Source organism: Chlorocebus sabaeus, chromosome 10 (genome assembly GCF_047675955.1).
Source record: "Chlorocebus sabaeus isolate Y175 chromosome 10, mChlSab1.0.hap1, whole genome shotgun sequence".
NCBI classification, from domain to species: Eukaryota; Metazoa; Chordata; class Mammalia; order Primates; family Cercopithecidae; genus Chlorocebus; species Chlorocebus sabaeus.
This window is the reverse complement of record NC_132913.1, coordinates 121,277,296-121,293,165: the sequence shown is the minus strand read 5'-3', so window position 1 is coordinate 121,293,165 and position 15,870 is coordinate 121,277,296. Positions and strand designations below refer to the sequence as shown.

Below are 15,870 nucleotides of genomic sequence, written 5' to 3'. Positions count from 1 at the left end.
TTAAAGGAAGTGTTTGAAGTCACAACAACAAAACTCCGGGAATACAAGTTGTAACGTTCCTCTGTGGGGAACTAGACTAGATCCATAGCAGAATACACTGTAGTACACAAGTACCACGAAATACTATTTCATAGTTTAAAAAGTAATAGCATTTAAAATTGGAGTAATACCCATGACATATTGGTAAGTGGGCAGTGGGGATACACTGTTACTCTGTTTTGTAGAAAAGGCAACCAAAAAATGATATATGTTTGTGGATGGATAGATAGATGATTGATTGATTGATAGATAGATAGATAGATAGATAGATAGATAGATAGATAGATATGTAGTAGCTGGAGTACAAAGAACTAAAAAGAGCTATTGTGGATTACTCTCTACCCAGTGACTAGACCTCAGTGGGCACCTTTCTTCTCACTCATTTAGTACTTAGCACATATTTGATGGGTGCCTATTCTGTGCCTTAGGTGCTGATATTTATGGAACGCCAAATACATGCAGACCCATTGGCAGGCGTTGAGGATGCAGCAGACAGTGGATGTGATTAATGCAAAGTCACACATGTCCCCACGGGGCTCATGACGTGAAGCGGACAATCAACAATTATTTAAGAGAAATGACTGCCATATTTGATGTGCTATGAAGGAAAATGCACAGGAAATTTAAAAAAATAAAATAAAACACAAATCATGTTGGAGGTATAGTGGAAATAAGGTCCAGTGCTCTCCGAGGGTGATATTAGTCGCCTTAATGGGAGCCAGACTCAGCACCTGGGAAGTGCCTGGGCTGCCAGTAGATCCTCAGTCAATCTTTGAAGGATAAATGAATGAATGCTCACTGAAATGTCAACTCCTCAGAGAGTCCTTCCCTAACCCTCCATCTGAAGGAGCCTCTCCTGTTCTTCTCTATATTCTGCTGAGATTTAGATGAGGATGTGAATGCTACTTTTTGCATACTTCAAACTCTGTAGGGGAAAAATAAACCTAACAACTTGAGAATGAAACCCACAACCTTTCTGTATCATGTCAGAACCTGTCTGGTGATTGACTCATTAGAAGAGAAGGGACTGCAGGATCTAGCTTCTTATCAGAATATTTAGAAACCGGAGCTTTAACGAGGATCACAAAGGCAACTTTCATTGCCAGGATCTATCATCAAAGAATGATTTTATCAGTCCTGAACGTTGGCTGCCTGACTGAATCCAGGGCAAGGTGCAGGCTTCAATTGAGTTTTCTGCAAGGTGTCCCAAACCCAGCATTCTGTGCTTATGGCATTTAACAGCTTGTTGTTTCTAATTGATTACGATCCACTGGAGCACACAGAGTAAAATGTCCAAGGAATGTTTTCTTGAAATCTCGGATACCAAGAAATCATCCAGAAGATGATGCCAAAGACAGACTCAGGCCTAGGAATCAAAAATTAACAAAAGAGGGCATTTTACACTATCTCAGAATGCTTGCTCAGCATATATCTGGGGCTAGTTAATCGATCCAAAGTAATACATCTGAAAGAATATACGCATGTAAAAGTCCCACTCCAATACACACCTGGGATAGTGGACTTTGGTGAAGGCAGTTGATTCCACCAATGAAAGCCATATTGGGCATGATGGGCCTAGGGTAATCCTTCACAAAGTCACTTCTAAGCAGCCAGACAGATGCAGAGCTCAATAGGTTCTGGACAGTCACCTCTCTCTGCAGGAATTCCGAGGCAAGGGTTGCATATGGGGAATAAACCACGTCGCACAGAAAGTTCTGTGAAAAGGCAATGAGCATGTTCTTCACCCGCTGCAGGAAGGTCATGTGATCTGAATGAGCGGACAGAGGCCTGGGCACGTAGGAGAATGGGTTGGGGCACTGGGTAGCCTCAAATTCCAGGCTGCATGGCAATGCATTCAAGAAGAATACAGTGGGCAGAGACAGGTACTGGGCCACGATGGGGCCACAAGGAAGGAAAGGGTCTGTCAGCATGATGTCAAAGCTGCTTTCCGCCAGGGAGGCCATGAGCGCCTTGTTGTGCAGTAAGTGGGAACAGCCAGACAAAAGCATAGCAGAGTCCTTTTTTATTTTCTTGTATGTTTTGATCACACGCCGCAGGAAAGAATCATTCTCAAAAACATTATGCCCAAGACTAACAAAAGACTCTTTCACATCCTCCCTTTGGAATGGCACAGGGTACGTCTTCAAGGTGTAAAATGCTCCCTCTCTGATGTACAATGAGGCATCAGGTGCTAGGACAACTATTTCATGTCCCCTCTGCTGCAGCTGCTGGATGGCCCCAAGCATGCTCAGCCAGTGGCTGCCATCCACTGGGATCAACAGCATCTTCCCAGCATGGCACAGCACTGGGCCCAGCACACACAGCAGCAGGCCCAGGACAAGTGGGTGTCTGCCCTGGGACTCCACAGCCATGGCACCTTTGCTCCTGCCAGAGCTTCGCCCTCTCCTACTTATATACATGGTAAAAACCAATCGATACACCAAGTTAATGTTTGATTGTGTCACATGACTATGAAAAGTCGTCAGTCCACAAAGGTAGCAGGGAGTTCACTTTCAGAGATAAAGAAGGTGGAGCTTTATTAGGTTTCTTGATAGGCAACAACAGTTGAACTGGCTGGAATTTCATACTCAAATCACATTCTTGAGTGAACACAGCAAAGTACCTCCAGCACCTCTGGATCCATTAAATTAGTATTCCACAGACCAAGAAGTGTTACCAGAGAGGAATAAGAACGACTATGTAGTGACAAGTGAGGCTTCTTTTCCAGAAATTAAACAGAAAGCTTTTTAGAAAGCCTTTTAGGAAGAAAGGAACACAACTGTACCCCTACTTTCGCCATGGAAACCTAGGAGTGCTCTTTCCACAGCTCCCCCGGTACTGCCTGTTTACCTGTATCATGTATTTCATTCCTTCATCCAACAAATATTTATTGAGTCCAGCACAGTGTGGGGTCTTGAGGCTGCAGCGGAGCCCACCACATGAGTCTCCTGCCTCCTCAGAACTCACGTGCTATTAGGTGAGCCAGACTCACAATTTAAACAGATGAGCAGGGACTTAGAAATTGTGAACCATGCTAAGAAGAAAATGAACAGGTGGGTGGGTGGGCGGCGGTGGAGGGGCATGCTGGGGTAGAGAACGACCAGAAAGGGAAATCCGCTGGAGTGCATATGCACAAAAGTCTTCCCCAAGGACAGGTCTGCATTAGTGTGAACCTGAAAGAGCCAGTCCTATAAGATAGATCTTGAGTGGCTAAGTTGGCCTGGATTTAAAATAGAGCCAACTGGTCCTTTTCTTACTACAGGTCACACAGTTACTCTGAGCATCCTGAAAACCTGTACCTTTTCATAGTTGAGATTTTCAGCATTCACCTGAATCAACCAATTAGAGCTCACCCACCTCAGCCACTCAGGGCTCAGCTTCATCAACCAATCAGAATGCAGCTGCATTGACCAAGAAGAACTAAGCAAGTTTCTATCCTTCATTTGCATAAATGGACCTGATTGGGAACCTCAGAAGGAACTTTTTGCCATGAAACCTGCCTTCCTTGTGTTCTGTGGAACTCGCCTTCATCGTATACCAGAGGCTGTAACTCCCTGGTTTGCAAACTGTTCACTGGAACAAAGTCTCTTTCTTCCAAATTTCTTTTCAGAGAACTTTTGTCCACAACCGGAAACCAAATAGATAAGCAAATTCAATTAAGTTAAATTGTACTCATTCCACTGGCCCAAGATCCAGGGGGAAATAAGGCATTTGGGGAAATTCTGATGACTGAGTTGAAGGCAAAAGGGAAAGATGAGCAAAAACAATAACTCAGATTTGTATTTTATTGACCATGGACTCTGGGGCAAGTATTGTGCAGCCAGAACTGGAAGTACTACACTCGTTTCTTTGGGGATATACTGCTGTACCATACAATTCCAACATAATTGCACAGATCCCAACATTTTAACCATACACAGCACAGGCCAGCCATCCTTGGGGATGTTCTTGGAGGGTCATAGAGAAACAGCTAACCAGAGTTTTGGTGTCCTGTGGGACATATTAACAAGTACTTAGAGTACCCTCTCATTCTGCTCCTTAGAGTAGGTACTTCGGCATGCACATGCACACTGAAGCTCTTCCCCATGCCCAAGCACTCTTCATTTTTTAGGACCAAGATTCTGGGCAAGCAGAATAGACATAGCAATGCTTTCACTCTTTGTTGTGTCCTTATCAGAAATTCTGAAATTCACAGTTCAATTTAAACCTTAAGGGTGATAATTCTTCCAAAGTCCCAATGCCATGTGAGTGCATTTGTGGATTAAAGGGAGGAAAGAGGCTATAAACACATAAGTCACCACTGTAATGATTTTATGACTTTCCTGCATCACGCAGAGCTTCCAAGCTTTTTGAGGCTGCTGCTGCTGTGTACCTGGATGGTTTGGGGCCACAGATCTGCCCTTGACCAGGAAATACTTACTAATCTGAATAGTAGGCAATCCACATTCACGCTCATGAATTACAACAGAGAACCATTGCTAAGCAATCCAATTAATCTCTGCTCTGGAACCAAAGCAGACTCCATTGCTAATTCCCTCATCCACCAAATAATTATGGAATGTGTGAGCCCTACTGTATGCCAGTCACTATGCTAGGAATTAGGACCAGAAGGCCAAGTTAGAAATGGTCCTTGCCTGAAAGGAGGGGTCAGGTGGACGGAGACAAATTCATGAACAGGCAATTACAGTGCATGGTGCTCTGGGGGCTGAGAAATCACATGGCAGGGCAGCAATGTGATGGTCTTACTTTGAGGGCTACTAAAGAGTGACATGTCCATGGAAAGTGTTTCTGGAACCCTTTTGAAGGTACTTTCTTTTTAAGCTGAAGACCTAAGTTAATAGGCCACCACTTCACACACTCCCAGCTCCTATCATCAAATCAGAATGAAGGGGCTTGTTACTAAAGGAGCAACATAAACATGTCCATTGCCCTGTAGATTATCTACAGGACCCTCCAGGGAAACTAAAGCCACCATCCTTGAATCTCCACAGCATTTTGTTCTGCTTTGCCTTACATCTTTTAGTAGTTTGCATATCTGTCCTTGCTATTAGACTATAGCTATATCCTATACATATATTCCTTACAGGTAAGATTTTGGCTTTGGAATCATGCTGTCACTCAGGTGCCAGTACACGGTTTTGGAGACAGTAAACACTCTGGACATGCTTCTGTATACAGGTGACTTTCCTTCTCTTTTCGTTCTAGACCCTGTATCCAAGATAGCAAGTAAGTGCTGAATCTGATGTTTCTACCACTGTCTCAGACCCAGCAGCCATGGTCCTATTTCAGGGCCCCAGCCCCCCAGTTCCCCAACCCCTAGCTGTCCCTTCTGAATCACTGCATCGGCTGCCAACTGAAAAACCCCACGTCACCACCACTTCTAGAACCTTGATCAACAGCTTCCTGGGCACAGTAGAAAATTCAGACTCCTCTGCCTTGCTCTCAGAACTCTGGGATAGACCCCAATCCCCTTGTCCAAGCTCATTCCTCCTCTCTAGCTCTTCTGCTTGCCCCCTCCCTCTGCCTCTTACCCTCAAGCCATTCTGGATCACTTGTTGTTCCCCAAACTTGCTTTGATGTTCCCAAATTGCTTTGTTCACACTGAACTCTACCCTCAGCCAGCTTACTATGACTGTTCATTGCGTGCTTACCAAGTGCCAAGTCCAGGTTTCAGTTATGTCACTAGAGGTTATATAAACTCAGAAGTTTGTTCTGGTGAGATAACATATCCCCATTAGCCCTAATACCCTTTATGAACTCTTACAATGTTCTTCGGTTAATCATTTTCCCTTTAGAACTGAGTGACCTTTACTAGTGTAATGCCTCACAATTTATCAAAGCAAAGAATCCAATGTCAAAAAGAGAATAAGGAGGAGGTGAAGAGAACTCAGATCTCAAAAAAATATTCCCTCAAAATTCATGGTCATGACATAGCAGTTCTAGTGGAAATAATCACTGCATCTCAAGTTTATAGCATGCCAGTGTATGGCTTCGATACAGTAACTAGTGCTGTATTTCCTTTTGTCTGAGAGGATCTCCCTGGTGTTTGTTTTAGCAGTCAAGAAAAGTGGATTACACGCACACTTGACCCTCCATATACTTGGGCTTCACATCTGCAGATTCAGTCAATAGCAGATTGAAAATATTTGGGGGGAAGAGAAATGAAAAAAAAAATACAAATAATACAAAGAAAAAACCAATACTGTAAAACAACTTTTTACATAGCATTTACATTTATTAGGTAAAAGTAATCAAGAGATGATTACAGGTTTAAAGGAGGATATGGGTAGGTCATATACAAATACTGTGCCATTTTATAAAAGGAGCTTGAGCATCTAAATTTTGGTATGAGGAGGAGGGTTGTCCTAAACTAATCCCTTCAGAATACCAGGGACTACTGTACTAGACTAGCAGGTCGCTAAAGTATGAGCCAGGAAATCCTAGGGATCCCCAAGAATTTTTCAGGAGAATTTTGTAAAGTCAAAACTATTTCCATAATAATGCTACTTGATTTTTCACTGTCATTCTCTCACAAATGTACAGTGGGGTTTTCCAGAAGCTACATGGGTGATGTGTAATATCACAATAGATTGAATGCAGAAGCTGACATAAGAATCCAGCTTTCTATTGAGCCACGTTCTAAAGAGAGATGCAAAAAATGTAAAACGATGCCACTCTTCTCACTACATTTTGTCTCAAAAAAAGTTAAATAAAAACGAGGTTTGTTAGTGTGTCATGGGTTTATTCTTATTAAGTTGCCCAATGAATATGTTTTAAATTCTGTTTTAATCTCTAATGCAGTACATATGATAGGTATAATCCACATGAACTAAAGCAAACGGGTACCCGGGCTGGAACGTTAGAGAACTGCAGTCCTAAACAACAGGATGTCTTCAGCCCTGGTCAGACTAAACTCACTCCCACCACCCTCTTCCCTCCTGTGGCCAAGGAAAAAGACCGATATAAAGCCGACTTTAAGAAAAACAGTTATTCAGGCAGCTAAAGTCAAAGCCCTCTCTTTTCCCTGACTTCTTTTTCCCACCCTTTTTGGAGACCATGGCTTTGGGGGCCGAAGTGGGCGGGGCCTGGACGTGGAGCATCACAGAGCCTCACAGAGAGCAGGGCCAGTCCCAGCAGCACTGCATCCTGGGAAGCGAGGCACTCATAGGCCTCGACCAATGAAATGTGGCTGCGTCATAAGGGGCGTCCCTCCAGGCGGCGCAGGTCGCAGAGCCTGGGGCCCGCGCCCGGGGCTGGCAGGTGTCCCGCTCGCTGCGCCAGTGCCCCGCCGGCCGTTCTGGGCGTCCAGCATGGTGGACTACTACGAGGTGCTGGGCGTGCCCCGGCAGGCCTCGACCGAGGCCATCAAGAAGGCTTACCGCAAGCTGGCGCTCAAGTGGCACCCGGACAAAAACCCCGAGAACAAGGAGAAAGCAGAAAGGAGATTCAAGCAGGTGGCCGAGGCCTACGAGGTGTTGTCGGACGCCAAGAAACGCGATGTGTACGACCGCCATGGCGAGGCGGGGGCGGAGGGTGGCTGCGCAGGTGGCAGACCCTTTGAGGACCCCTTCGAGTACCTCTTCAGCTTCTGCGACCCGGCCGAGGTCTTCAGGGAGTTCTTCGGTGGCCAGGACCCATTCTCCTTTGACCTCTTCGGAAACCCGCTGGAAAATATTTTTGGGAGTCGGAGGAACTCCCGGGGAAGCAGAAGCAGAGGGTCTGCACCCCTTTTCTCTGCCTTCAGTGAATTTCTAGCTTTTGAGGGTGGTTTTTCTTCTTTTGATACAGGATTTAGTTCCTTTGGCTCCCTGGGAAGTGGGGGCCTTTCTTCATTCTGCATGTCCTACGGTAGTGATGGGACAGGCAGCTTCAAGTCCATGTCGACTTCCACTGAAATAGTTGATGGCAAAAAAAACCACCACCAAGAGAATCATTGAGAATGGCCAAGAAAGGGTGCAAGTGGAGGAAGATGGAGAGTTGAGTTAAAGTCCTTCATAATAAATGGCATAGAGCAGTTGCTCCGCATTGACACCGAGTAATCCCAGTCCACATTTGACTTAAAGCACATCTGGAGGAATAGTGGACTTTTTTTAGGATTGAAAGTGAACTTTGCTTTCAGAAAAACTGTACCCAAGAATTTATAAACATTTTATGCCAATGCCTGTCTTTACCGTTGGGACTACTACGGATAGGACCTCTGTTTGTCTTTCGATCATTGTAAATATCTGTATGCGCTTTGCTATTTATTAAACTTAAGCCTGAGGCTGACAATGATTATTTCCTTGTGCTAGGACAGAATGTTCAGCTCAGCACTTTAAGCCTTAACTTTTTTTGTTGGGAAAGTGTGAGCCAGGTGGTTTGCTCTAAATCATTTGACTTCAGTGTTTTACTGTGTGGTGGTGAAATTATGAATATATTAATACTCTGGCTTTATTTAATGATGGCTTTTAATTGCACATAAATGCTGGTGATGTAGGAAGAGTTGACCATTATTTAGATAAAAGGTTAAACCCAGGCTTTATAAAAGCAGGTAAACCTGGTAAGGTGGATGGATTAGTTTCCTATCATGGCTGTAACAAATTACCCAAACTTGGTGGCTTAAAACAACACACGTTTTTTCTCTTAATATTTTGGAGGTCAGACATTTGAATCCCGTATCACTGAGCTGAAATCAGTGTAAGAAGCATGTTCCCTCTGAAGTCTAAGGACAGACTTTGGGGTTACATGGTTGGTCAATGGTGTACTAGGACTGTCTTCAGTCCTAACGTGGTTCTCCAACTATGGTAGGTCCCAGAAATGTAAAAAAAGCATTTCCAGAAGGCCACACAGAACTATCCTATTGCTGTGCTTGGGACATATCAAATTAGGTTGATGAAAGCCAAATGTATTTGTAATATTGTTTGGGTGAGTCACCATATACACAACTGAGAAAGTACCTTTCTGTTGGCATGGGTTATGCCCCAAATGAAGACCTTTTGGGGCATGTTGTCTTGGGGTAGTCCATCACAAAGGGTCCCATCTTACAGGGTCAACTCTGAGGAAAGGTTTGCATAAGACATGAGAGCAAAAGGGCAACTGAACTAGACAGGCTAAAAAAAATTAAGAGCAGCATGCTGGTAATTTTTTACAGAAAAACCATGGCCTGAACACATCATTAACCAACAAAGACTGTGATAATGGGTTTGGATATGCTCTAGAACCCTCAAAATTCAGTCTGCATGGAATGGCACCCAAGCAATAAACAGCAGGAACATGGCAGTGAGCTGGCACCATCCCACAGGGGCACACAGGGTCTCACACTGAACTCTGAAATCAACATGCTACAAGGTACCTGGGTAATTGCTTCTTATATAATAATCACACAAGAAGTATCAGAATAAGACAGCCTGCCAGGGCTTTTGAAAAATGAGTTCATATTTTAGAGAACCAGACAAGGAAACTTACATGTGTGAAGATACTCACTGAGTAGTTTGCTGGGAGTGGGTTTGCTTTTGGAGCAGTTCAGGGATGAAAAGAGTTTTGAGAGATAGTAGGAAGGCATGGAAACAGTTTCATGGTAGTTTTGTGTGTTGGAAATCACCACTCTGGGTAGGGTAGAATGAGTGGGATTATATCTACACAATTGGTTACATAAATCCTATTGTTCGGGTCAGCAGAGTGGCATACCAGTGTCACTCAGAGGTAGTGGGTCCCTGTAACAACTCTGGCTAGTTTTAACAGTTGAAAGCAAACACAACGTTCAAATTTTGATATATCCTGGATTACTGATGTCATAAATAGGAAGTGTTCCTTTTACAGAAGTGTAAAGCTTGATTGATTATTGTTTGTTTGTTTGTTTTAGAGATGGGGTATTGCTCTGTGGCTGTTGCCTAAGCAAGATTATACCTCACTGTAACCACAAATTCCTGGGCTCAAGTGATCCTTCCTCCTCAGCATTCCCAGTAACTGAGACTACAGCTACCACGCCTAGCTAATTAAAAAAAAATCTTCTTGTAGAGATGGGAATGATGTTTACCCACTCTGTTGTCCCAGCAAGAGCATTTTATTTAAAGAATTTTTAGAATTCAAAAATCTCCTTTTAAAATGTCTCATCTCAAAAACATAACTGCTAGAGGCCTGTATGTGTGTACTCATCTCTTATAAAAGGATTTGATAAATCAGGTTTTCAGAATGGAAAAAGGGGTATTTCCTCTGGTGCAAAGATGACCATCTTGAGACCCCTAAAATGAATTCCCTCCGTGGAATCACTTGTTCCTTCTCACCAAGCACAGCGGGCAAGGAAAGGCATGACCCTATGAGCCCCAAGAGACCTGGAGTCCTGTGACCAACTCAGTAGGGTCCAAAAAACCAAAATGCCAGGTATCTTTTCTGTCTAGAGCTCAACACAGCTGGTTTTAATTCAGCTTACATCACACACTGGAGAGCATCTGGAAGAGGGAATGATCCTTTCTGTCCATCATCTTCTTCCTCTCTGATTCCACTTTCTGTCTCCAAACGGGTAGAGAGACTTCCCCATCGTGGGAAATCATTCACATAACATCTTACCTTTCGAGGAATTTCTAATTCCACTTTCTCATCAATGTTCTCAATAAATCTAGATTCATTTCCTTTTCTCACACTCTCCTTTAAACCCTTTCAGTATAACATCAATCACCACCAATCTTGTATTAGTCTGTTCTCACACTGCTATAAAGACATACTCAAGACTGGGTAATTTATAAAAGAAAGAGGTTTAAATGACTCACAGTTCCACATTGCTAGGGAGGCCTCAGGAAACTTACAACCATGACAGAAGGTGAGAGATAAGAAAAGGCATGTGTCACATGGCAGCAAGCAAGAGAGAAACAGAGAGGAAGAGCTTGTGAATGAATGGGGAAGAGCCCCCTATAAAACCATCAGCTCTCATGAGAACTCACTCAGTAGGATGAGAACAGCATGGGGGAAATTGCACACATGATCCAATCAGCTCCCACCAGGTCCCACCCTTAATACATGTGGATTATGGAGATTACAATTTGAGATGAGATTTGGGTGGAAACACAGAGTCAAACCATATCATTCTGCCCCCCTGGCCCCTCTCAAATCTCATGTCTTTTCACATTTCAAAACCAATCATGCTATCCCAACAATCCTCCAAAGTCTTAACTTATTTCAGCACTAACTCAAAAGTCCATAGTCCTAAGTCATCTGAGACAAGGCAAGTCCCTTCCCCCTATGAGCCTGTAAAATCAAAAGTAACTTCCAAGACACAATTGGGGTACAGAAATTGGGTAAATATTCCCATTCCAAATTGGAGAAACTGGCCAAAAAAAGGAGGGGTGGGGCTACAGGCCCCATGCAAGTCCAAAATCAGGCAGGGCAGTCATTACATCTTAAAGCTCCAAAATGATCTCTTTTGACTTCATGTCTCACATCTAGGTCATGCTGATGCCAGAAGTGTGCTCTCACAGTCTCAGGCAACTTAGACACTGTGGCTTTGCAGGGTAAAGTCCCCCTCTATGCTGTCTTCAGAGACTGGCATTGAATGTCTGTGGCTTTTCCAGGCACATAGTGCAAGCTATTGGGTCTACTATTTGGGGTTCTGGAGGATGGTGGCCTTCTTCTCACAACTCCACTAGGCAGTGCCCCAGTGGAGACTCTGTGTGGGGGCTCCAACCTCACATTTCTTTACCACCCTGTCCTAGCAGAGGTTCTCCATAAGGACTTCACCCATGCAGCAAACTTCTGCCTGGACTTCCAAGCGTTTCCATACTCCTCTGAAATTTATGTGGAGGTTCCCAAACCTAAATTCTTATCTTCTGTGTACCCACAGGCCCAACACCACATGGAAGCTGCCAAGACTTGAGGCTTGCACCCTCTGAAGCAACAGCCTGAGTTGCACCTTGGCCCCTTTTAGCCATGGCTAGAGTCACTGGGACACAGGGCACCAAGTCCTGAGGCTGCACAAAGCACGGGGGGGCCTAGACCCAGCCCACAAAACCATTTTTCCTTCCTAGGCCTCCAGGCCTGTGATGGGAGGGTCTGCTGAAAAGGTCTCTGATATGCCCTGAAGCCATTTTCCACATTGTCTTGGCGATTAATATTTGGCTCCTCCTTATTTATGGAAATTTCTTTAGCCAGTATTTCTGCAGCTGGCTTGAATTTCTCCCCAGAAAATGGGTTTTTCTTTTATACCACATGGTCAGTCTGCAAATTTTCCAAACTTTTATGGTCTGCTTCCCTTTTAAACCTAAATTCCAATTTCAGATCATCTCTCTCAAGTTCATAGTTCCACAGATCTCTAGGGCATGGGCAAAAATGCCACCAGTCTCTTTGCTAAAGCATAGTAAGAGTGACCTTTGCTCCAGTTCTCAACAAGTTCCTCATCTCCATCTGAGACTCAGCCTGGACTTCATTGTCCACAACATTATCAGCATTTTGGTCAAAACCATTCAACAAGCCTTTAGGAAGTTCCAAACTTTTCCACATCTTCCTGTATTCTTCTGAGCTCTCCAAACTGTTCCAACCTCTGCCTGTTACCCAGTTCCAAAGTCACTTGCACATTTTCAAGTATCTTTATAGCAGTACCCCACTCTCCATGGCACCAATTTACTGTATTAGTCCATTCTCACACTGCTATAAAGACAAACCCAAGACTGGGTCATTTATAAAGGAAAGAGCTTTAATTGACTCACAGTTCCATGTTGCTGTGGGGGCCTCAGGAAACTTATAATCCTGGCAGAAGGTGAGAGAGACGCAAAGCCATGTCTTATACAGTGGCAAGCAAGAAAGAGAGACGAAGAGCTTGCAAGTGAAGGGATAAGGGCTCCTTATAAAACCATCAGATCTCATAAGAACTCACTATGATGAGGGCAGCAGGTGGAAAACTGCCCCCATGATCCAATCATCTCCCACCAGGTCCCATCCTTGACCGGTGGGGATGATGGGGATTACAATTCAAGTTGAGATTTGGTGGGGACACAGAGCCAAACCATATTAAATCTAGTGTGACCTCATGCTGGGAAAGAGTCAGTGGCCTCACTATTGCATTCATTCACCTGTTCTTTACCATACTCAAAAATTAGCCTTGTTGATGTGGAATTCTCTAAGGGGCATAGCAAGAGGGATCTGTGCCACAGTTCCCAATTTGTTCTGCTCCACTGAAATAACAGTGAAGATTTGAGCAATGTAGTTAACACTGGAGAATATGTTCACATTGAAAAACTGGAAGAAAAGGGCAAGAGTCACTATTTAAATGCCATCCCATTTTTCAACATTTTTACAAATCTAATAAACTCATATTTTATAATTGAATAACTACACTGCATAAGAGGGAAAATCACCAATAAAAAAAAACCTCATGTGGTTTGATTTAAAAAATGAAACTTAGAGTATTTTGCAATAATACCTATGTCAATAAAAAGAATTACAGAAATAAAAATACAAAAGGATCTAAAGTTATGGAAGTTCATATGCATTTGGTGAATATGACATAAAAAGGCTGAATTCATATCAATGAACCCCAAATATTCTGGAATAATGAAAGCTGCCTTTGAAATGTTTGGTAAAGGAGAGATCCCACTATAGAAACTTGGAGTGGGATAGGGTGGGTTTGCTGATGTGATCAGCCTCTCCTAAGAAATGCTTCCCTTGTTGGACACATGTCCATTCATCACTGTCCCCAGGTTACTGGGCTTATACACTCACAGTTTATCTCCTCCCTAGTCCCTTCCACAATTTCTTGATAATTTCAGCATTCCAAGTAGAAGACCCATTTGACCTGCAACCATCACTATTCCTTCCAAAATCTGAGATGTCCCCACATCATGCACCAGACCCCAAATCCTGCCCAGAAAATATTTTGTTACCACAGATCCCTCTCTGGAAACTGAATTCCGTATGTAATTCCATAATCACAGACAGACATCCCACTTTCATTGCCCTACTTCCACTGAACTGAGTCAACCTCTTTGACACTTCTACTTCCTGTGAGTGCTTAGGTCTCCTGTGGTCACCTCTCTATCTTTTGCAAGATGGGACCACTAAAAATTATCACGTTAACTATTGTAACTTGCTGTTGTATCATCTTTCCCCTGAAAATTATGCAAACAAAAAATCCAGGATGGGTCAATTCTCAATGTAGAGTGTCCCTGCTCCTGCCCAATGAAGGGCATGCACAAGCATGACTATGGTGCCTTTACAAACGAACAGTCTCCATGAGTCACACCAGTCCTTGCCCATCCTTTGACAAACATTCGTGTCTGCCTCTTCTTCCTCTCAGTGACCATTGAAAACCTGAAATACCCTACTAGAGACCCCTTAACAGTTTATCTCATGGAAGACTATCATGACAACAAGCAGAAATAAAAGCACTGGAAAGAGAAATAGATATAGAAGCAATTGTAAGTAAACACATTTTTTAATAAAGTGGTTTGCTTGGAACATTGATTGGATGAAGGCACGAACACCAACCTGAGATAGTGGCTTCCTGTTGGCACAGTTGATGCCCCCAATGAAGACCATGTTGGGCATGATTGGCCTGGGGTAGTCCATCACAAAGTCCCCTCGGAACAGCCACACAGATGCATGGCTGAGAAGATCCACCACTGACACCTCTCTCTGAAAAAGCTCAGAGGCAAGGCTTGCATAAGGGGCTGAAAGAGCATCGCAAATGTAGGACAGGGCCAGAGGATAGAGCATGTTCTTGACCCTTTGCAGGAATGTCATGTGATCTGAATTGGTTGTTAATAACTTAGGAATATAGGAGTAAGGATTTGGACACTGTGTGCCCTTAAAGTCTAAATCGCATGGAATGTTCCTTAAAAAAAACACAGCAGGAATTGACAGGTACTTAGCCAGCACCACCCCACAGAGGTAAATGGGGTCTATTAAAACCACATCAAAGGAAGTAGCATTCAGGTGCCTCATTAGGGTCTCATTATGCAGTAGCTCCACACAAGACCTATGAAAGACCAAAGATATATTTTTCAAAATTGCCATACTTTTAGAAAATGTCTTCAGAAAATGTTCTGTTTCAAAGTACAGTTGAGTGTGACCCAGCATAAGGTGATCAAATTCATCCTGGGTCCACGGAATGGCATAGGTTGTCAGGGTGAAAAAGTTCTCTTCTTTGATGTGCATTTTCACCTCCGGGGTGAGGACCACCGCCTGGTGGCCTCTGGCATGGAGCTCCCGCACGGCTTCCCGCATGCTGAGCCAGTGGCTGCCATCAATGGGTACCACCAGCACTTTCCCACTCTCAGCCCAGGGCTGGACACTGAGGAGGAGCAGCAGTCCTGTAGCCAGCCATAGCAGGGGAACCTGGGGTCCTGTGGCCATCTCAGCAGAAGCCGCCAACAGCTGACTGTCCACCCCACGCTGTGCCTTCTATATTTGTTTTCTTCATCTTAATTACCTTGTCACTGAGCCACCTAGCAAATCATCATGCAATTGGAAGACAGAGTGCCCTCCTCTAGTTAATTATTACCGATAAACCAATCATTGTCTTTCACTATGGGCCCCACCTTGGGAAAGACCGATCACTCCTATCTTGAAAAGCTCATCTGACCCTGCACTTGCTCTGGGGAACATCCAAGTTTACGCTCTTGTTTCTCATCCAATTCCCAACACAAGGCTGTGAACACCCATTTCATGTCACTGCCTCCTACTTCTCTATGAACCACATTTATCAGGCTGCAGCTGAGGTCTGAGGAGTCACCACTGCACTAGTCCCCAACCATATGCTCTCTGCTGGATGTGACCCTATTTGCTAATGCTTCAAACTCTTTCTTCTCATGTATGAGTAACATAGCACATCCAAAAAACATACAACATTGCTAAGCCAGCTTTCTC

At 43.9% G+C, this 15,870-nt stretch overlaps 1 protein-coding gene and 1 pseudogene across 5 annotated transcripts in view; one reads left to right on the top strand and one right to left on the bottom strand.

Moving 5' to 3' along the window:
* LOC103218110 (UDP-glucuronosyltransferase 1A6) overlaps positions 1-15,870 on the bottom strand; it is a 104,311-nt gene that overhangs the window by 10,931 nt on the left and 77,510 nt on the right. Inside the window, exon 1 of one of the 5 annotated variants that reach the window (XM_073020144.1) lies at positions 14,491-15,375. The exons of 3 other annotated variants lie outside the window; for them this stretch is intronic. In XM_073020144.1, coding sequence (XP_072876245.1) covers positions 14,491-15,357 — 867 coding nt within the window. In that variant the 5' untranslated portion in view covers positions 15,358-15,375. Of the gene's footprint in view, positions 1-1,547; positions 2,430-14,490; positions 15,376-15,870 lie in introns of those variants that run through there. One more of the 5 variants, XM_007966700.3, reaches the window with a different exon arrangement.
* On the top strand, positions 7,270-8,304 carry LOC140712696 (dnaJ homolog subfamily B member 3-like; annotated as a pseudogene).